We start from the raw sequence: 23,730 nt of genomic DNA, 5'->3' as shown, positions 1-23,730 counted from the left end.
TCTTCTAAACAAATAAAATGAAATAATTATAATAAACAAGTTATCTATATATTTTAGAAGTATACGGGAGACATTAGTGTATTTTAAAAGCTAAAAAAGAGTATTGATATATTTTAAAAATATTTGACACTAACTAATATATAAAAAATGTAAGATGTATATTTATTACTAATAATTATAAATACTAGACACATATTTATAATCAATATATTTAAAATATGAGAAAATTTGTCTTTACACGATACATATTTATTAGTAATAGATAGTACTACCTCTATTTTTTTATTATATATCACTTTAAAAAAAAAATTTATATCACAATATAAGTCGTTTTATAATACCGACAAATCATTAATTTTTTTTTTATTATATCCTTAAATATTTATTATTTTCTCTTTTTATGATAAATATATTTATCATCGATTAATAAAAAGATATAAGACAAAAATACAATACAATTATTTGTCCTTAATACTTTAAAAGTGATGACAAAATTTATCTTAATAAATATAAAAATAAAATTGACACATATTTGTCATTAATGCATAAAATTTGAAACAATTACTTGAATCAAAAAATTAATTATGATTCCAATTTGTATAAACTAACTTTGAGAATTTAATGCAAGTAGTTAAAACAAGTTTGAGTCTTGCTAACTTATGCCCTTGGGACACAAGTTAAGGTTATTATTATTGAAAATTTTGTGTGGAATAAAACAAAATTTTAAGTTTCAAAAATTAAATGCACGCATTCCAAAAGAATATTTCTATAAATGTATCATTAACTTGTGCCCTTGGGGCACATGATAGCATTTGTCAACAAGTTTTAAGAAATATAATTATTTTGTTCAAGTACGTTGAACGTGTTTAACGATTATATGTAAAACAAATATGTTATTATTATATTTTTTAAATAAATTAAATATCTCCTTCATTTAATATTTTATTAATATTTAGAATAATAATATATTACAATACAAATATTTCGCTAGTTTTTAATTAATAACAACCAATATTCTTAAATAGCCTCAACATCCTCAATAACAATTTTCAAATTTTTATTAGTTTTGTGACAAAATAAGTGTCGAATTACAACAAATATGTTTGGCGAAAAAACCACATGAAAAAGAAAATAGTTTTATCAGTTTTTTAAACAGTGAAGAATTGAAACCAATTTATTAAAAATAAATGTGAAAAAAGTTTGGTAGAGTACTGAGTTCCGTTGGCGTTTGTTTGATTCATAATTCCAATACGTCATGGTTGATTTACGTTACGAGGGATAGTAAGGGCATATTTGTCTTTTCGGAACTAGTTAGTTGGTTCGTTCAACTTCAATGAAGACATAGCCGTTTTACATAAGTTTTGAAAATGTGAGGATTATGATTAATCATCGCAACGATTATATCTCAACTAATCTTTAATTAATCTCAAAACTCTGCATTTCATTTTCTTCCTCTGTTTACCGGAAAATAACAGAATCAAAGGCCATATTGTGGTTACGCATCGGAAAACTCAGTTTCAGCACCATCGCTATCGTTTTCAGATCTGAATCGAAAATCTCGAGTTCCTGAAATTTTCTCGTCACTTTCTCCCGAATCGGTTTCTTTTCACTTTCATGTTCTTCTCGTGAGTTTCGTTGTTTTTTTTCTTCATTCAATTTTCCTAGATTTTATTTTTGTGGATTAATTTTTTTTCTGATTGTGATGATTCTGTATTAAGAAACGCGTGTGTAACAGATCTTGAAAATTGGCGCCTCAACGACGTTCCCAGCGCCACGTGGCTGGCCAGATGCCGCCACAGGGTAATGCCGCAGCAGCCGCGGCTCTTTATGATCAAGCTGCCGGCGGCTCCGTGCAAAGTTCATCCACTGATGCCGGAGACGCCGTTATGGCGCGGTGGCTTCAGTCAGCCGGCTTGCAGCATCTTGGCTCTCCATTTGCCTCATCCGGCATCGATCATCGCCTCCTCCCTAACCTTCTAATGCAGGTATCCTCGCTTCTCTTCCAAAGATAGAAACATCTTAGGCATTGTCTTTTCTGCTCTGACTTTGTATTTATTATTATTTAGCTTTTGAGTTATTTAAAATTTGTTGCACTTGGTTATGAGATTATATGTGTATATGTTTTGTGAAATTGGAGTTTGAGTTATCATATAATTTGAGGGATAATTATGTATGCCACTGTGTTTTGTGTTAGAGGCTTACATTTGAGTGTAGTGGGGTCAAATTTGTCAATAGTTGAGTATATTTTCTTTTTGATAGTATATGAGTTGATTTTATTGTTTATAACTTTAGATGAATATTTTATATGATGTTTGGGATAGGGCTATGGAGCACAGTCTGCTGAAGAGAAGCAGAGGCTTTTGAAGTTAATGAGAAACCTCAATTTTAATGGGGAATCTGGTTCGGAGCTGTCTACGGCCAACATTCAAACTTTGGGTGGAGTGGCAGCATCAGATGGGTTTTATTCACCTGAGTTCAGAGGGGATTTTGGAGCTGGGCTTTTGGATCTTCATGCCATGGATGACATAGGGCTTTTGTCTGAGGTATGAATATGATTCAGTTTTATTATAATGTAGGGTTAGTTTGGTTAATTTCCTGCATATTAGAAAGAAAATATGTTCAGCTTGTAGTGTTGTTTTTATATACCTATCAGATAAGATTAAGAAGTAGTATGACTGTGAGCAGTTTTATAACCAACTATACCATTTTATACAACAACAATCTTGGATCTGAAATATCTGAACTTTCAGCACTTCTGTTTCAATCAATTTCTTTTCTTCTCAAATGGAATGTTTATGATCCCTTATTGTTCTGCTTTCAGCTTAAATTTCTTGCAATAATAGTCAGTATGTGTTGTCATACATGAGCATTTGAAGCCCTCTTTTTTTCAGCATATGATTTCAGAACCTTTCGAACCATCACCCATCATACCCGGAGATACTAGAGCATTTGAAGATGATTTCTATCCAACTAACAGCAAGCTTGAAAAAGAAGCAGATGTTGACGCATCAATTTACTTACCTATGAATGAAAAAGAGAATAGCACAAGGGAGAATAACGTCGCCAAAATTAAAGTCGTGGTATGTCAATTTTATAGACCTGTATGCATCCCAGCTTCAGGCGATATGTGATTTCTTTTTTTTTCTTCCTTTAGTTGGCTCTAGAGCAAAAAGTAAAAGAATCACGACTGCTATTGCCACCTTTATCATCATTGTTTCCCTAACTAGCAGAAGGGTTTCACCAAAATCATCATCAGTTGGTGTAAAACAGAAGGAAAATCATATTTTTTTTTAAGATTTACTATATTTAGTTCATAGCATACTTGACTTTTGAAGTTTGAACTTTTTCATTTGTGAATGCGACCTTATATAGTAATATAGAGCCTTCACTTTAAGAGTGAAGTAGTCTTCCATTTGTATCAATTTCCTCCCTAAGACATGTTGATGTTGCTTTCCATTGACAAGTACCTTTATGTTTTTCTGAAATTTCTCAAATTAATCTCTTTCAAATTTTCATTTTTATTATTTTATAATTTCCTCTTTCTTTCAAAATCACAGCCACTAACACACTCAAATTAATTACTTTAAAGTCCGCCTCTATATAAATTAGAATCTACTCGATTGAGAGTGGCTTAATCATGTAGTATACCCCCCAATAAAGGATGACACGTTATTCTCAGTTTTATTTTTAAATTCTTTCAAAATATTTATACATTGTATATTCATAATCTGAAACTTTTTTCTCTTTGAAAATGTACTTTACGACTCTACATGAACTAACTACAATTTACACATTCATTATAATTTTAAGCATTTTTCTCTCCGATCTTTTTCTTTGAATTCATACTTTTAAATTTACTCTTACCTACTATACTTGAGATTGTTGATGGTTAATATGCCATTTTAATTCACTAGCATTCAGGGGATATTTGTCATTATATTAAAAAAATAATTCCAATGCATTTGTAGGTACGTAAAAGACCTTTAAACAAGAAAGAGCTTGCTAAGAAGGAGGATGATGCTGTAACGGTAGCTGACAATGCGTATTTGACAGTCTATGAACCAAAACTAAAGGTTTGCTTTGATATATATATATATATATATATATATATATATATATATATATATATATATATATATATATATATATATATATATATATATATATATATATATATATATATATATATATATACACACTCCTGTTGAACAGATGGTTAATTCAACTCACAGTAAAAAAATGTGGTTTGATCTTGACAGGTTGATCTAACAGCTTATGTAGACAAGCATGAGTTTTGTTTTGATGCCGTTCTTGATGAGCATGTTACTAACGATGAAGTAAGGCATCTCTTATCCAAAGATCTGACTTCACTATTATTTTTACTAATATGTTAGTAACTTGTTTCAATTGTCTTCATACTATCTACCTGCTCCTCTTTTGTGATACCTAAGATTTATGGAAGTTATCTTGATTTTGATTTGTTGGATTGATCTAATGCATGATTGGTTTATGATAACAGGTATACCGAGCTACAGTTGAACCAATTATTCCTACAATTTTTGAACGAACCAAAGCTACCTGTTTTGCTTATGGTCAGACAGGTGAGAAATTTTATTTGCTGTTATCATCATACGTGTACCAAATTATCATTGTTATCCAGTTTTACATATTAAAATATTTAGTATGATATATTTATGCTGTTTTTTTTGGTGTTTGAACTTTGCTAGTTTATTTATACATCGTAACATTTGGTACTGGTTCTTGATAGTGTGCTTATCTATTTATCAAGCAATGAAAGATAGTGATGCTTTTGTCTTTCAATTTTTTGTTTTTTCTGTGCGGATCATCTTGTTGAGTTGGTTCTGGCTGGTATGTGTGATATAAGTCAAGATATTTACCATTTAAAAATATCCATACTATGTAAAATATTTGTGCTGAGTGAGTGGGAGGATATTGGCTGCCTTGGTCTAGGTAGACATCATGTTTTTCACTTGATGGTATATATGCACGAAAGTGAAGGTTTAAAGTGTATCCTGAAAATCTTGCATCTTTCATGAAACTGAATGTGTAATTGTTGGGGCGTTATAAAGTTGGCTTGGTAATTGGGGTGGGAGAGTTAAGAATAGGAGTGACAAGGAGGGAGATGGTTAAGTCCCCATCCTCAACAAAATATTAACTACACTAAAGTTTGCTATTTTTTTATGTATTAAAAAAGTCTGTAAATGTTGGCACCATATAAGTTTATTCATCTACGTTCCATTGATGTGCTTGATCCTCAGAAAGCCACTTAATCTTTATTTTCAGGAAGTGGCAAAACATACACAATGCAACCATTACCGCTCAGAGCTGCAGAAGACCTTGTTCGTCAGTTGCATCAGCCAGTTTACCGGAGTCAGAAATATAAATTGTGGCTTAGCTACTTTGAGATATATGGTGGAAAGCTATTTGATCTTCTTAGTGACAGAAGGTGGGTGTTTCTTTCATAATAGACACACACTTTTATATGAACACACTGGGCATACTATTTTAATGTATTAGATGATGATGTTGCAGTGCAGTTTGTCCTTGAGCCATTATGGTTGCCTTAAGTCCAAGTGCTTTGTCTTAATTATGCGACAACATTTTTTATTTCTTCATTAAGGATTCAGCTGCTAAAATAAACATTTGTTATAATATCAAGCATCACTTTGCTACTTAATTTTTATCCTACATCAAGCATTAATTTTTCTATTTTTGACTGTACTGGAATGAATATCTATATCTCAACTAATATACATTTACAAATGTCATCTTGCTTGCTCAATGCTTCAACCTGCATGTTTTATTTGTTCTTTGGTGCATGCTGTGTTAACTTACTGGTGAATGGTGGTTTAATATGTTACGAATAGAAAACTTTGCATGAGGGAAGATGGACGGCAACAAGTTTGTATTGTAGGATTGCAAGAATTTGAAGTTTTTGACGTTCAAATTGTGAAAGAGTTCATTGAAAAGGGAAATGCTTCAAGAAGTACAGGATCCACGGGTGCTAATGAGGAGTCCTCCAGGTCGCATGCTATCTTACAATTGGTTGTAAAGAAGCACAATGAGGTGAAAGAGGGCAAGCGAAACACTGATGGAAATGAGGCAAAAAGTGGGAAGGTTGTGGGGAAGATATCTTTTATTGATCTTGCTGGAAGTGAAAGAGGTGCTGACACTACTGATAATGACCGTCAAACACGGTATTTCTACATTCAAATCATTTGCGTAATATTTTGAGCTCCTTAAAGTGAACTGCATGACGGTTCTTTCTAGAATGTTTCATCCATGAACATTTTTGAACACTTAATCTTAAATTTACAACACAATTTATATTTTGGTGCACAAACTGACTTTTTTTAGCCTTCTACGCCACATAGTATGAAGTTGGATCATTATTGAAAATGGGAAAGCTCTAAAGAACTGAAAAGAACTCTCTTTTCCTTTTTGTTTAATCTTTTTTTTTTTACATAACATTGCTTGGACTATCTTAAAAATAAGAGCTGCGGTAATAAATATAAAGCATATTAGATTATTATTCCCTCCTTCCTTTTTAAGTGTCATTTTTTGACTTGTTAGATGTACCAAGAAAACTAATCATTATTGTTACTTTTTAAATAATAATTCTTATTTTACCTATAATACCCTTAATTATATCCTACATTCATTTTACTTTTTCTCTCTCTGTAATAATTGCATAGGGGTAATTTTGACAAAAATGTATTTAATACTACCTTGAATTCTGTAAGTGACAATAAAAAAGAAACAAAAATTTATTAAGAAAGTGACACTTAGAAAGGAACGGAGGGAGTAATTGAGAAGGTAAGGAAATGCTAGGACCCAACCAGGTGAGAACAAAATTAGGAATGATATTAACACTGAAAAAGCTAAAACAGAGGGAATAAATCCCTGTTACATTGAGTATATATGAGCAAACAAAAGAAATGGAATGTGGATGGATAAATATACTCCTTTGCAGGATTGGAATACTAAATAGATGATAATCATAGAAAACCCTTTCCAGAGCAAGGAGAACAGCCTTCTTCCTCCACTCAGCATAGCCCAATATTCCATTCACTATTTTCTTGATATCCTTTCTGTTATCCATCCTCCTCTTATATTCCTCCATCTCCCTCACAATTCCTTATTTTAGAATGTTCTCACCTACTCACTCTCTGCCATGTGGCATTTCTTTTTTTCCTTCACTTTCCACCAAATGCACACTTGGGTCCCCCCTCCCACTAACTCTCTGCTGTGCTAAATCCTTGTGTCTTCTTTCATAGACTTGCAGAGGCCTTTAGTTAATCGTCCAATCTCTTTCTCTTTTGTGTAACGAGGTTATCATGAAACCATCTAATTTACTTGTACTGATTTTGTTTGCTAGTTAATATTTCTTGACGAAAAGCAAACTTAAAAGCTTTTCATAGTAGCTACCAGTTTTATGAATGTATATTTTTGTTATCTGTCTTAGAATTTTGAATTATTGCTTTAGTGTTTTTTAAACTCAACAATATTTAATAGCTGAATGTTATCTATTTGCACATATTGTTATAATGTGATATTACTTTATAAATATAACTTTTGCCTAAAAAATCTTGGCTATTTGTTGTCGAAATTTCACTATGCTTTAAGTTAAGTTAACTGCTGAAAACAATACTACAATCCCTCCCTCATGTAAATTTTAATTGTAATCAAACACTTTCTGTGTTAAAAAAAACAAAAGTGTTAACAAAAGAAACTCACCGTGCAATTGTTGTATCTCTACCATAGGATAGAAGGAGCCGAAATCAACAAGAGCCTTTTAGCTTTAAAGGAATGCATCCGTGCTCTAGACAATGACCAGATCCATATTCCATTCCGGGGAAGCAAACTTACAGAAGTGCTTCGGGACTCTTTTGTAGGCAACTCAAAAACTGTTATGATCTCTTGTATATCTCCAGGTGCTGGGTCTTGTGAACACACGCTTAACACCCTGAGATATGCTGATCGGTACGTAGTTTGGGTATTATATGCTCAAATGTTACCTTCATAACAGCGTGCATCTGTTCTTTCAATGGTGTTCATGTTTGCATGTACTAAGTGTTTCATCGTAATGTGAACAGGGTTAAAAGTCTTTCCAAAAGTGGAAATCCTAGAAAAGACCCGATCCCCAATTGTGTACCACAACCACAACCTAATAAGGACGTTTCATCTACATCAACCCTTCCAGTTAGTGATCGTGCAGAGGATTTTAGTAACCAACGCCTAGAGAAACCATTGGATTTGGGCAGGAAACCATTTGAAATGGAGAATACTATGTATAGCTCTGCTGCTATTGCTGACAAACAGATACCTAGTATTTCTTCAAATCACCTATCAAATGGACGAGAAGAAAAAGGCATTACTTCTAGTATTTCTTCAAATTACCTATCAAATGGGCAAGAAGAAAAAGGTGCTTCTGCTTCAATGGAGGAGAGGTTTGAAAAAAAGAACTCTTATAATGATTCTTCCAGTCAAAAGACGCACTCTTACTCACAAAATGATTCAGATGAGAACGTGCAAAAGGTGTCTTCCCCACGTAGAAAAGGTTCTAAAGATGAAAGGTCCGAAAGGCCTACAAACTTGATGAAAAGGGATATCAATGGATCCGATCCCTCTACTACATGCTCCAAGCAGCAGATCACAGGGAATCACAATACTGTTACCACTAGATCTAGGCTTTATGAAGCAGAATCCGCTTCTGATGCAAATATCAATGCAGTACTTGAGGTTTGTAAAACATGGATTATTAGTGACCTTTTCTTTACCAGTTTTCCGTTGAATAAAAAACGAGTTCAAGTTATCTCTACCTTTGCAGGAGGAAGAAGCACTAATTGCTTCTCATAGGAAAGAAATTGAGGACACAATGGAGATTGTACGTGAAGTAAGTTGTTACTTGCTTTTTCTTTAGGCTACACATTAATATTAGATTCATAATTGCTTGTCATGTTACTACACGACTACGACTTGAGTTTTTGTGCCACAGCTTCTTTTAATCTGCGTTTCAAGTTTCTAATTAAGTAATTAAACCTTTGTACTGATGAAAAATTATATTTGCTATTGTTTTGTGCTCACTCATCATGTATTGCTTTTTTCGTTTTCAGGAAATGAAACTCTTGGCAGAAGTGGACCAACCAGGAAGCCGTATTGACAACTATGTAGCCCAATTGAGTTTTGTGCTTTCTCGCAAAGCAGCTAGTCTTGTGGGCCTCCAAGCTCGCCTTGCAAGATTCCAACATCGACTAAAAGAACAGGAGATTCTAAGTAGAAAAAGTGTCTCCCGTCAGTAAGTGATCCTAGAGATTCAGTTTCACTTATTGTAAGTGTCTCGTGAATTGTGATCCGTATTCACATATTTGATGTCTAATGATGTTGGATACATATATTAAAGTTACCTACATGTAAATACTCTTTATGTGATATCTCAAGCCTTCGCAAGTTTGCCATAAATATTTATGTAGGTTGTCTCCCTAAAATTTAATGTTTGCTCGGGCAAAGAGCTTAATCAAATTAGAACCAATGTTTTAAATCGGATTGAAGATCGAACTGGTGAAATTTACGGTTTAAAATTCAATTGATTCAATCAATTAAACCTACTATCAAACCGTTTATTAAATAAATTAATAATATGAAATTGAATTTCATAGATATATCACACATAATTATAGATTCACAATTTAATAAAATATATATTTTAAAAATCCATTAAAAATTAATACAATAATATCGATAATATATATAATAATATAATATAGTTCTAAATTTCATTTCAACCTTAATAATTTGATCAAATTAAAAAATTATAATAAAATAAATTAAATTAATTTAAATCAATAATAGAATATAATAACAAAAATAAGTTCTATTAATTAAAAATCCTTTAATAAGATAGAATATTAAAATTAAATAATACAATATATTTTATTAAATAAATAAAAAATAAATTTGAGTTGAGCTACGATACACATATCTTAATTGAAAACAACAATAATAAAATTTGGTTGAAAGAAAAATTATAATAGATTGAAAAAATTTAGAAATTTATATGATTTTAAAAAAACGACGTAATATTTTTTTTATTGAAGGAATGTATGTTAAGTTTTGATATTAACATATTAAAATAAAAATAAAATAAAAATAGTGGTCAATTTGATAAATTTTTGTAAATAGAGTGGTTTTACAAATCGATTCCGATTCTTTGGTTTGAATGATTTTGAACGGTTCAATCTGGATTTTATGATTTTATTCCGGTTTTGATCCACTAACGATTTTGAATTGATCTAATCAAATTCATCTCCGATTTTTGATCAAACCGATTAAACCGAACGATTCAATCCAATTTTTGAAACATTGGTTAGAACTCAATGAGATTGAAAAAACAAAATCTCTGTTTTTCCTCCTATCCGTCCTCTTCATGGAGCATATATATATATATATATATATATATTATTTCATATTCAGATTTCGAAGCCTGAAGTTTAGAAAAATGTTGCATTCTTTATGTCAATTTAGCAGAAAAGAATATTAAATGTGCAATGCACTTTGATGTAGGACAGAAGCTCTACAGGTTTTAAATAAAGCTTCTGTGAAATTCTTCCTTGTGATCTTTCAATTTCATGTTTCAGTCAAGTCAATCTTGTAGTATAACTATTTAAGAGTAGTGAAAATTGAGAAAGGAAAATTGAGAAAGGAAATACGCTATTTTCTTATATAACTTGTTACTTGTGTATGTAAAATTCCTATTATACTGGGCTATATATATATATTTTTTAGAATTTCTTAAAATAGCTTATATCTTTTATTACATCTTTTGTGAATTTTTATAAATATCTTTTATTTTTGGAGATATATTTTTGGACGCATCTCTTGCATATTTAAATAAGATGATTTTGAAAGGCGCCCTATATATTAGGTAAATTTTATTTCGGAAATGTATCTTTAGACCATTTAAAAAAATACTATTGTTATTTAACAATTCAGTATATATTCATAAGCGACATTTTGAAATTTACATCATCTTTGTATGTAAGATATTTCTGAATATATATCTCCAAAAATATTTGATAAAAGAACCAATTACATGATCACTCAGCCATTGTTGACACAATTGATTTTCAACCAAACCTTTCACCTTAAAAATCCTTCATTCTCGATCTATTTTTTCACTCCAAATTTCTATTCTTTTGATTCATCACATCATAGGAAATAAAAGAAGGTAAAATTTTAAATAAATATTTTTCTTTTTCCTCTGCATTGTTCATATTAATCGCATCATATTATTTAAAATATTTCGGAAATATATCTCCGAAATAAAATAAATAAATAAAAATATATATAACTCAGAATAATTAAAAAATATTTGTGGAAATTCAAATATACATTAGAAACATTTAGATTTTCATAATAAATTCTCATTTTTAGAGGTACAAGAAGACTCGCACAGGTGCAAAGTAATATAAGAGTGCAGTACAGGTGGAGTTCCACAGTTTTTACAGTAATGAATTACTAGAGACAAGTATAATAATATATTAGAGTAGTAGTTATGCATATAAGTAGCAAAACGGATTTATGATTAAGAAAGGGATTAGTTAGTTAGAACTATCTAAAAGGTTGTTGTAAAAATTGTGTTGCGCTCTAACTAAGTTGTAACTAACTCAGTTTAGAAGACCCCTATAAGTAACAACTAATTATTCACTGTAATAGATTAACCATTTTCTGTTAATTCATAATAAATTGGAAAAATACAATTCTCTCTTCTTTCAATTTTAGAACACTTAGATGCATCGAGAAATGGATGATATACTAGAATTGATTGGTAATCTGTTTGGTATCACAATTAATTAGAAACAATTCTTAATGGTCTTCTTACTGACTATCAAGCCTTAACGTCTATAATTTAGTATTGTGATGATTCATGCCCTATGATCATTGTAAATATGATGCTCCTCTTACAAGAAACGAATCAACAAGACAACACTCATGAAACTGCTATTAGTGAATCTTACTCAAGGTTCCACTTCGTCACAAACAAATTTTGATTTAACAATGTCTCAAATTTCTAGTCAAGAATCACAACGTTAGTCCAATGGATATCATGGAACTCTGGAGGGAGATCCAATAATTTTAGAGACTGGTGGTAGGAATGGAGGCAGATTTCGTATCCAATGTTAGATTTGTTTCAAGACAGGTCATGATGCCAGCATACTATCGCCACTCTACGCAATCTTCATCATTTAATAAGTGGTTAAATCCAACTACTCATTTATATCCCTATCCTTAACCTCCATTCTCGAACCACTAGCACAACATTGCACCTGGACAAATTCATTGACCAGTGGTTGGCATCAGATAATACATCATTGTGGCGCATACCTCCTTATGTTTTTTTCCTAGAACTTCTGTTAGACGAAGGCGACTTATATAGAGGGGACGAATAGATCCCAAATTTATTTATTTTACAAAACTGTTTTGAAAAATTCAACTGTTAATGGAAGTGATTTGGATCGAATCGTCTAAATCGAACCATTATCGAAAAATTCGGATATGCATATATAAAATCAAGTTATGATAATGAGAAAAACTTGATCAAAATACTTTTAACCACAATCACTTGAATACTACATTAATAATAAAGTTTATTTTCGATGATCAAATACACAAAAATGAGATTGACACAAATTATCGAACACCCTGTGTGCAATCATTTTCATTTAGAATTTTGTATGATTTTGTTGATTTGCAAATACAACCAGAATCTAATAGATTGTGATCAACTCAACAAAATATATTTCAAAAGGTTATCAAAAAGTTTAACTAAACTATTGATCACACAATCGATGAATTTAATAATTTGCAAATGAAAAGTAAAAGAGATAGAGAGAGACAGTACACAAGAATTTGTATAGTCAGTTCTGCAGTCGACTTCGCTATGGGTATGTCTACCTTCAATTCGAACTCGAATTGATATAGTGACAATTAACCTTACTTTGCAAAAGTCGTTTACAAGAGAAATGTAGCAATGTAACCCTACAAACCCTATGTTTGATGTTGATTATAACCCTTTCTCTTCCCTTGATCCAAACTTGATCAAGTCACCCAACAATACCAATTTGATCCACCGTCTCACACCACTCCTTTGCAAGAAATCTTCGTTCTTTAAAGCTTTCACTCGATCGAATCCAAATTGTGAATTATCGTAACCAAGATTGACTGATGTGATGTTTTACCTCTCTTTGATACTTTTCGCAAGTGCACGGAATGTATCACAGTAAAATAAAAGATTGTCGAACTCACAGAGAATTATAGTCAATCTCACTGCTATCTATTGTTGCTATGTAAATTTAAGGCTAATTTAATATTGAATGAGAAGGGGAACTAAAATAGAAAATATAGTAAGTTGGTTTTAAAATAATAAAAGCGAGATCGAAATATGGCTTGCGTCGATCAATAATACTCATAGCTAAGTTAGATTAATTAATTAAATCAGGACAATATTTTTCTTTAATAGAAAGAAACTTAATTTAAATGAACCATTTGAGTTTGCTAAATCGGAACCAAGTTTTATTCAAAGATCTATACTGCCGCTGTCGCGGTTCAGCGTGTCATAGTATAAAACTTATGTTTTTGAAAATCAAGAACTTCTAATTAATTAAAAAGTCATTTCTAGTGAAAAACATATTTAAAGGTGATACCAATTTTCGCTCGCGTAGCACCAGAGTCCAAACTTACAAACGCCTGTTGTCGCAACATATTTATTCTTTTAAACTCTATTTCTGAAAATGATTGTTTTTACCGTTTAAAATAAGCCTTGCTGTCACTATGGATTTAATTTAAAATCTTATTTTTATTTTCTAGCTAAGATACAAGTTCATCTCTTTCGAAATGAAATCAATATCTCTAAGATTAACGTTTTCGCGGTAATAAATTTTAGTTTAAAGCATTATAAAAATAAGTCCCAAAAATGAATCCCAATTTAACCGATAATTTTTAACTTAGATGCGAGTACCATTGAAACAACGATCCTCGCATTCCGGACCCGAAACATTTTAGCCGGACAAATTTGACATAATATTCATATTAAATTCACTTTGCATACCAAATCAATTTCTAAACATGATAATATAATGATGACAATGAGAAGTAGTATTAACTAGCATGCAAATAATGATATATCAGTATAGTACGTGTGCAAATCGATTGAATTTATGCAATTGATACTAGTAAGCAATTTTAGCAATCTAAATAGTGGCAAATTTAACTAATAGAACAATAAAAAATGACAATTATAATATTAAAACTTAAAACAGTAAAAATACATAAAATTAAAGAAAAATACGTACCGAAAGTAATAAAGTGTAGGAATTGGAAACAAGAAAACTTATAAATAAAACTCTGGAATTAATATGGCGGTAAACTTAAACGATGAACTATCCAAGTACAAACATGGAACTTGCAGAATCTTAAAACTATCGTGTGCTTATTACTCGAAGTGAGCAATTAAACACTTTTATAATAAGTGAATTTTTTTCCTATTTGATTCTAAAACTTGCATTCCGCAAAAACCTAGAAACTGAGACTATATATAGTGTTCCAACAACTCATAAGTGAGTCAAATTCGTGAAGGAGTAGTTGAGAGAAAAGTTTTGAAGTAAGAGAAGATTGAGCAACTCAGTTGCTATTTTCTGGACACGAAGCTCATGACGGACGCCATGACCTCATGGCGAACACCATGAGCACTGAGTGGTGAACGTGGCTGGTGGAGGGACCATGGCGAATGCCACACACTTCATACTTCAAATTTTTGCCTTTTTCTTCAAGGTGGGTGGCTTCCCATGGATTCCACGTCATGGTGCATGCCTTGGAGGTCGCCACCTATGCATTTTCTATACTTCTTCTTCATTTTTGACCATTTTTGCTCTATTTTCTCTTGTACCAACTCCTACTTGTAAAATACCTGAAACACAGACAAACTTTCAGCATAACACTACATAAAAGTGACAAAATAACATCAAATGCTAAGTGAATCAAGTCGGAAAATACGGTATATTATGCGGTTATCAAAGTCCCAGACACTTAAATATTTGTTTGTCCTCAAGCAAACAAGCAACATGATACAAACAGTGTAAGTGCAACATAGACACAACACCACTTCTGCTCGTACGCGATTGTTCTTTGGTTTGGCTAACATTGGATCGGTAGGTACTAGTGGGTCAACACCAAGGCTACCGTAAGGACACAATTCCATATTGCATGTCAAACATCTCCCTCATATGCAAACCAATCCAAATCATGCTACTATGGCTCAACCTAGATCACTAATCATCTTTCATCATTTTTCATTCAAGCGCAATCACATTAAGCTTGTTATCTTTTCACACACATAGTAAGAAAACATGTTAGTGACTATGATCATTTTTTTTATTCAACTCACGCACTTTGGCTTTAACATTAAATTTCTTTTTTGTTCATTTTTGGTTTTTTTAAGGCTCAAATACCTTTGGGTTAAATGACCTGGTGAGGGCCATCTAACTTAGTGTGTATATTTCCATTTTATTCATTTAGCACATGATCATTCACTTATTTGCATCGGTCTCCCTATTTAGTGTGCGCCTAAGATGGTGTTGGCTGCTAATATAAACTATTCAAGGGCTACTTAAAAACAAGACTTAAGGATTCGACATAACATGTATCCAAATTGATTTGCATAATTGGGAGACTCAAGGTGTCAGGACGGTACCGGTTTTGTCGGGACTTTCCCAAGTCTCTCAAACATATCAAATACACTAAAACAATCTATATACTTTTCGGAGTGTGCCATGATGATATTTTTTGTTGGTGCTCAAATTTTAAGGAGATTTTAACAACTGACATAAATCACTCATAAATGACTTGACAACACATGTATTGACTCTACTAATAATAATTAAACTAGAATTGATAAAATCCTGATAAACATGAAATAAACTAGAAAAGCAATAAATCTAACTAAAAAGCAATAAAAAACAGTAAAGTTCCTCCCTCACACTTAAACCAAACATTGTCCTCAATATTTTGATAAAAGTGGGAAAAGGAAGAAAGAACCTAGTGAAGAAATCAACACCGACCATGGTTGCAGCCTCGTCGATATCCTCACGACCATGGTGAGAGGGAGCTGGCATACCCATAGCATGCATATATTGTATCATGTCATCCATCACCATATGTAGTCCCATCACCCCCCTCGTCCAGATCTCCTATATTATGCTTAACCTGTCCTGCATAATCATGATGCTTCTCTCGTATTAGCTGAATGTGTGCCATCATGTCAAGCTGCTGCAACATAGCTTAGAACATGGTGTCACGCTCTACATCTATATCATTCTGGCGGTGAAGCTCCTGAAGAACATCATCAATGGTTGTTCAGATAGCAACATAATTATATTCCTGTAGAGACTGCTGCCTGGATGATGCCCGCATCTGACACATATATTACATCATCTATGTTTGTTACTGATGCATGGCATAAATCATGCTATCTCTCTCAAAATCCATAGCACTCCAGGCACGCATCTCATTGAGTTTGTCATCAAGTGAAACATGTGTGGCTCCAGAAGAAGTACCTGCAAAATGGTCAGAAACAAAAGGTGTGGTGTGTGCAGGTGAAACATGAATATGGGGTGAATGGTGTGGTGGAGGCTCATGCATAGGAGAGGCTCGCTCTCTCTGATCAAATTCATCATATGTGGCCCCATCAACAACAACATTCTCAAGAATTTCCATGGGCTCAGGTTCGGCACCAACATCAATATGCATGTTATAAGTCAAATTAGCCTTATTTCGCACATCTGTGCGGTTCAGGCAAGGTAAAACAACACCTTAAATTGCAACTTTATGGACCATAAATAAATATATCCCATCAGACCTACCTCTAATCAGGCACATGTGTCTACAAGCGGGGAGATCAAGGAAACATGGTGGTAAAATCTCCAGGGTTGCAAGTTCTGTATGAAGACCCAAGACACGGGCTATGGAGGTAATCAACCCCCCAACAAAAATTGAGCCCTTTAAAGAAGTGCCAACTACCTTCATGTGGGCTATCATAAAGGATGCCGAATTAATTCGCGTGGGTTCAAAAATAGCATGAATGTAAAACAACTCTTTTGCATTAATTTTATTAGTGTTCTCCCGGCCAAAAATAGTGATTGTCAATATTTGGCGCAAATAACGGATGACCGAGCTATGAATGCGAGTTGCAAGATTGCCCTCAAAGCTATCCGTAGGATGACCCATTAATTGTTCCTAGAATTTCCCAACCTTATACATCCAATCAGTTATTAACGGCGCTTCACAAATAACACCATCTCCATAAGGGAATTGCAACATTTCAGCAAGTTGATCAGTGGTAAACTCATATTCCCTATTAAACATACGAAACTTAACAGTGCCTATTGTACTAGCAGAGCCAATCCGTGTGGTGTAGTGAAGTGAGCTTAGAAACTCAAGTGTGAGCCTAACATGGGTAGGGTCTTTTTGTGAGAAAAAGTATGACAACCCTAGTCTATCCAACATCCAGTGTACACTATCAAACAATCCTAAAGAACATAAGCAAGAATCATCAGTGTACCTGGTCGAAACAATTTGTTCGTTCAGAAGAGTTTCGTATTTCTTCCTCTGTTTTTCGCCATCTCTTCCTTCCCGAAACACAATGCCATTGAAATCAACGTTTCCCTCTTGTGCCATTATTGAAACCTTGAAAAGAGAGTAGAAGTTGGTGTGGAGGATGGTTTGTGTAATTTGAATATGGTCGAAAGTTGAATGATGGAATTGGATTTCAATAGGAGTGGGAGAGTGGATGGTTGGAAGAGTGAAGGATTTGGGGAGGTTTTGGAAAAGAGAGAATAAATGTGAGTGGGTGTAGTGGAGGAGTGAATGAGAGTGGTTAGAAGTTGAGAGGATGGAGTTTTAAAGGCAAAAAGGGGTTTAAAACTGACTTTTGTGTGTCTGGAAATATGGCGAACACCATGAGATGTGTGATGAACACCATGCACCTGGGAGTTGGGATTTTTTCTGGTGAAGGTTGTGGCGAACACCAAGGGTGTATGGCAGTGCCATGCATTTTTTGGAGCGTTTTTGCTGACCTTTTTGGGCTTTTTGAATGTTTTTGGTCAAACATCATGATTAGTAGTGCAAAACTTTGGAAAAATTAAAGAATTAAAATGGAAAATAAACAAATATAGCAAAACTAGAAGTTAGAAAATGAAAATAAAATATTCAAATTAAATAGAATAAATAATAAAAATTTTGTGGGTTGCCTCCCATGCAGTGCTTTGTTTAACGTCGATAGCTCAAAAACTGAAATGGAAACATGATAAACTAATAAGACAAAAACTTAAAGAATTAGGAAACAAACTTTAATGAAAAATTAAAATATTTTAAGAAAAACAAAACGGGAAAATATTTGCTCCCCCACACTTAAACTCAACATTAGCCTCAATGTTTTTGTGAAAATGGGAAAAAGGACAGAATAAACCCGTGGGTGATTCACGTGTCACGATGTTTGGCTTATTTACCCAATTCCCTTTGTAAAGAAAACACTTCTTGGAACATGTGGTCCATTTGCTCAGTCGCTCTATCAGATTGATCTTGTATTACTTGGCAAAAAGCTGTGACTTCTCGTCGAAGTCTGCTGAGCTCATAATCAACATTATACCCATTTAGTGGACCTAAAAAATAAGATGAAGAAGAAAAATCTAATGGATACATTGGGTGGTATTCAGGAGAGGGAAGAGTCTCAGGTGGTGTTGGTGTCTCTCCCTGATCCTCTAATCGGTATAGCCAGTTCTCACGGTCGTTCTTTTAGGATTCAGGATAACAAAATGATGGACAACCTCACTAGCAATTAGTATCTTGAATACATTTGAGCCCTCTCACCTCACTAAATTTTTATTTAAATAATGTTCAATATCTATCAGTTTGTGACCGCAGATAGGAACTAAGTGTACTATTTGGTTGTGGAGGCCTAAAGCTAAGGCTATGTGGGTGACTGTCCCGCCTACAAGAATATATCCTCTGATTGAGTTAGCAATTTCATCTAAACTGGAAATCAAGAAGGCTGCCAAATTTATGAGGCGGAATTAGAAAACACTGAATATGATGAATAATTCTTCTTTAGTAACTAGTTCAATATTTTCACACCTTCCAAAGAATGTTTGAGCTAAAACCATTTGGAAATACCTAATGGATGGGTTATAGATGATAGTAGAGTTTATTCTCTCATAATCATGTGAGAAATCCTCAGTGAGGATGGCCCAGAAACCATATAGCTCATGTTTCATATCATCATCGCTTGGTACCTCAGTAAAAACATGAGGTCCATGTTGAAATCCTAACAACTTAACTAATTCTCGATGGTTAAAATGATAGGTAAATTCGAATAGCCTAAAGGTGGTTAAGCCTTTATTTCGTACTAGTCCTCGACGAGGATTGTAATGGAAATAACTTAGAAACTCTAGGGTGAAGTTCTGGTAAGTTGGATGTTTGGCAACTAAGAACTGATCCTAGCTGATCTGGTTAAATATATATCTGACACTATCTCTGAGTCCTAATTCGGTTAGGCACTAAAAATCTGGATAACAGATCAAAGAGATGGTCCACTGAGATAAGGCTTCATAACACATTCTCTGGGCATCTTCCTTGAAAGTTATCCTCATGTTGTCTACGTACTGCATTCTCAAATAATTTGTTAGTGGAAAAATATGTGCTAAAGAGAATGTAGGTGACATGAAAAGATTAAAACGTGAATAAATTTAGTGGAATGTGCAACAAGGTTTGAATTTCCCTGTTTATTTATTTTGGATAATTAAGAATGAAAATAAATCAGTGGGTTGCCTCCCACACATCGTCTTTGTTTTACGTTGTTAGCTCAACATGCTTTTAAGCGCACCCCTCGGGTGGCTCATTTAATTTCCAACTAGCATAGTGATCTATTTCTTCATCAATATGATAATTCTTGAGCCTCTGTCTGCTTACTATAAACGGTCATGTTGACTTACTTCAGATTGCATAACTTTTACTACTTCAAACGGTCATCGGGAATGAAGCTTTCTTGGAAATAACCTCAATCTAGAGTTGAAAAGGAGTACTAGCTATCCTATTGAGAAATATCACCTAGTGATGCGTTTATCGTGCCATATTTTAGTTCTCTCTTTATATATCTGAGCACTTTCGTAGGCATCTAACCTTAGTTCTTCTAGTTCATGAATATCTAATATCCTTTTTCCATCGACAACTTTGTAATCCATGTTTAGGGTCTTTACGACCCAATATGCTTTATGTTCCAACTCAACCGGTAGATGACATGACTTTCCACACACAAGCTTGAATGGTGTAGTCCTATAGGCATCTTATAGGTCGTCCTATACGCCTACAATGCTTCATTTAGCTTAGCTGACCAATCCTTTCTAGAGGTTGCAACAGTCTATTCTAGAATCTGTTTGATCTTTTTGTTAGAAACCTCTACTTGCCCACTTGTTTGGGGGTGGTAAGATGTAGCTACCCGATGTCTTACCCCATACTTGTGTAAGAGTTTCTCAAATATCTTAGATATGAAATGCAATCCTTCATCACTTATTACCAACCTGGGCATTCCAAATTTGTGGAAAATTTTGTTTCTAAACATTTTGATAACTACTTGTGCATCGTTTGTTGGAGAGACAATGACCTATATCCATTTGGATACATAATAAACAACTATGAGTATATATTTATTTCCCATTGAATATGGGAATGGACCCATAAAATCGATACCACACACATAAAAAACCTCAACCTCTAATATGTTTTTCAAAGGCATTTCGTCATGTCTGGAAATGTCTCCGATGCGCAGGCAAGGGTCACAATCCATGACCATATAATGGACATCACATCGCCCCATATGGTAGGCCAATAAAGGCCAGTTTGATGAATCTTAGCGCATGTCTTTGAAGTGCTTGTGTGCCCTTCATAAGGAGAGGAATGACCATGGTTTATAATGCGTTTGATTTCCTCATCAGGAACACAACGACGGAAAATACCATCGGCTCCTCTTTTGAAGAGGATGGTTTCGTCTCAATAAAAATGTTTTAGGTCATGGAAGATCTCTTCTTCTGTTGGTAGGTCATATCAAGAGGTAGAACTTTAGCTGCTAGGTAGTTTACGTAGTCAGCATACCAGGGTACAGTTCCGTGTATTAAGGCAACTTCCTCTTTTATCCCGTTCTCAATGTTTGAGTATTGTGCTTCAAGATATTCATGGTAGTGATCATAACTCATTCCTTCAATGTCAACTAACGTGACCAGTCTGTCATAAGTAAAATCGTCATTTATGGGTACATGTTCTTGTTTTAGATCCTCTAGCCTTGAGAGGTGGTCAACTACCACATTTTCGGTTCCCTTCTTGTCTCAGATTTCCAAATGGAATTCTTGTAACGGTAAGATCTACCGAAGTTATCTTGGTTTTACATCCTTCTTGCTCAATAAATATCTTATAGTAGCATGGTCTATGCAGATGATAGTTTTGGCTCCTACTAAGTAAGAATGAAATTTATCGATTGCGAACACTACAACTAAAATTTCTTTCGCAGTAGTTGCATAATTCATTTGAGCAGTGTCTAAGGTTTTTCTTGCATAATATATGAAATGTATTCTTTTTATCTTTACGTTTTCCTGAGGCAGTGCCTACAACATAGTCACTTGCATCACACATAATCTCGAATGGTTGACTCCAATTAGGGCATTTTTTTGTCGAAGATGAATTCAACATCTTTCATCAGAAGACCAGTCAACGATTTAGTAATCTTAGAGAAATCTTTAATAAAACGTCGGTAGAAACCGGCGTGTCCAATAAAACTTCTGACCTCTCTAACTGTTTTAGGTGGTTGGAGGTTCTCAATGACCTCTATCTTAGCTTTGTCAATCTCAATTACTCTTTCAAACACTATGTGTCTTAGGATTATGCCTTCCTTCACCATGAAGTGACATTTTTCCCAATTTAGTACTAGGTTGACCTTCACACACCTTTCCAGAACTTTTTCTAAGTTAGCGAGGTATCCTTCGAAAGTAGATCCGCATACGGAAAAATCATCCATAAAAACTTCCATGATATAATCTAAGAAGTATACGAATATTGCCGTCATACATATATGGAAGGTTGTGGAAGCATTGCATAGTCCGAATGGCATTCGACGGCAGGCGAAAGTTACATAAGGACATGTAAAAGTAGTTTTCTCTTGGTCAGCTGGGTGATTTGGGATTTGGAAAAATCCTTAGTATTTGTCTAAATAGAAAAAGTACGAGTGTCTAGCTAAACATTCGAGCATTTGATCAATGAACGGAAGGGGAAATCATCCAGAGTTTGAAGCTTGTTTGCCTTGGAAGCCCTAATTCATCTGGGTATCTTGTGTGACTTCCTCAGTAAGTTTCTTCAACATTTGATCAAATATATCAAGGTATACTTCATTATAAATCATCTTATGCCTATATGATCAGCCATGAGTCCAAAAGATCAATAGAACTTCAAGTTTGCAAGTTGGTTCATGGTGGTTGACCAGAGAAAGTCAATTGGTCAAAATTGGGGTTCAATAGACCCTATCTCCTATAATTTTTGTCATATGAAAATGATTCCAAGAGAAAATTTACTCCTTATTACATTCCAAACAACTTTCATGTTGAGGTAAAAATCTAGGTTTGCTTGGGAAGTCATTTGTTATGGTGAAAGATTATAGGTCCTTTTGTCTATCCCGTAGTTAGAAGGTCAACTTCCAAGGACCATAACTTGCTCAAATTTTATGATATGAAGGCCATACAAGTTTCATGATCAATTTAAATATGTCCTCTCCAACTTTTATTCTTTGAGAAACTTCGAATCTAACTTGCAAGGGCATGTTCCAAGAGGAAACATTATAGGTCATTTTGGGCCGTTACCATTGAACAAGCAATTTTCTTCAACTTCTAAAATGCATAATTCCTTCATGCCAAATCTAAATGAGGTCAATTTTGTGACCAAATTAAATAGGTTTGAAAGAGATACAACTTTGATGAAGGAACTTTTTCCATTTAAAGCTCATAGAAAAAGTTATTCAAGGTGGAAGAAGTGAACATTTGACTTGGTATTTAGAATTTTTTTAATTATGTTTGATTTTCCAAACTTACACCTCAAGATTCATCATGATACAAGCTTCAAATTGAAAAGTGTTAGACATGAAAGTTGTTCCCCTTGATCTCACCTTTCCAAAAAGTCCAAGATCACCTCATTTGGACCAAGATTGATGGACTTGCGCATGGTTACTTTGTTGGGTTTATTTTGGCAAGATTTAGATTCAAATGATCATTCCCTTTGCATGCTTCCATGTGATGACCTCAGTACTCATTATGCACAAATTGAAGTTGGATTGCATCATTCCTTAGGCCCAAATCATTGCCCATGCATCCATGCATTATGGTTTCTAATTTTGTCAAAATTTTAAAGGGTGCAAAACTGAATTGAATTGGTTATATAAACAAGTGCATTGCCTCATAAGTCACACACACACCTTGGCCAAGCTTTGCCAATAGAACTCAGAACCTCACACCATAGAATTCCTTGAAGATTTATTTGAAATCGAGTTTGAAATTCACCTTTTGTTTTGAAGTTCAAACTCCAAGGATTCATTGCTTTTTTCGTCTCAATTGATCACCGAAAGCA

At 33.7% G+C, this 23,730-nt stretch overlaps 1 protein-coding gene across 2 annotated transcripts; it reads left to right on the top strand.

Moving 5' to 3' along the window:
- The first annotated feature begins 1,340 nt into the window (after positions 1-1,340).
- On the top strand, positions 1,341-9,483 carry LOC127138722 (kinesin-like protein KIN-13A). 2 transcript variants are annotated; one of them, XM_051065234.1, is made up of 13 exons: positions 1,341-1,625; positions 1,719-1,985; positions 2,322-2,543; positions 2,892-3,080; positions 3,969-4,073; positions 4,260-4,337; positions 4,520-4,601; positions 5,305-5,467; positions 5,889-6,218; positions 7,786-8,004; positions 8,118-8,763; positions 8,852-8,917; positions 9,138-9,483. In XM_051065234.1, exons 2-13 carry the CDS (start codon positions 1,788-1,790, stop codon positions 9,321-9,323), a joined length of 2,484 nt encoding a protein of 827 aa, XP_050921191.1. In that variant the 5' UTR covers positions 1,341-1,625; positions 1,719-1,787; the 3' UTR covers positions 9,324-9,483. The 2 variants fall into 2 exon arrangements, with proteins under 2 accessions (XP_050921191.1, XP_050921182.1); XM_051065225.1 differs by having other exon boundaries at positions 1,342-1,625; positions 1,736-1,985.
- The last annotated feature ends 14,247 nt before the right edge of the window (positions 9,484-23,730 follow it).

This window comes from Lathyrus oleraceus, chromosome 1 (genome assembly GCF_024323335.1).
Source record: "Lathyrus oleraceus cultivar Zhongwan6 chromosome 1, CAAS_Psat_ZW6_1.0, whole genome shotgun sequence".
Lineage (NCBI taxonomy): Eukaryota > Viridiplantae > Streptophyta > Magnoliopsida > Fabales > Fabaceae > Lathyrus > Lathyrus oleraceus.
The sequence above is the reverse complement of the archived record's forward strand: the minus strand, read 5'-3'. Positions and strand labels throughout refer to the sequence as shown.

What these genes read in the sequence shown, in the direction of transcription:
- LOC127138722 (XM_051065234.1), top strand. Translation starts at nt 1,788, where the DNA reads ATGCCGCCACAGGGTAATGCCGCAGCAGCCGCGGCTCTTTATGATCAA. An exon ending in ACATAGGGCTTTTGTCTGAG is followed by an intron (nt 2,544 to 2,891) that starts GTATGAATATGA and finishes TCTTTTTTTCAG; the next exon opens with CATATGATTTCAGAACCTTT. An exon ending in AGCATGTTACTAACGATGAA is followed by an intron (nt 4,338 to 4,519) that starts GTAAGGCATCTC and finishes TTATGATAACAG; the next exon opens with GTATACCGAGCTACAGTTGA.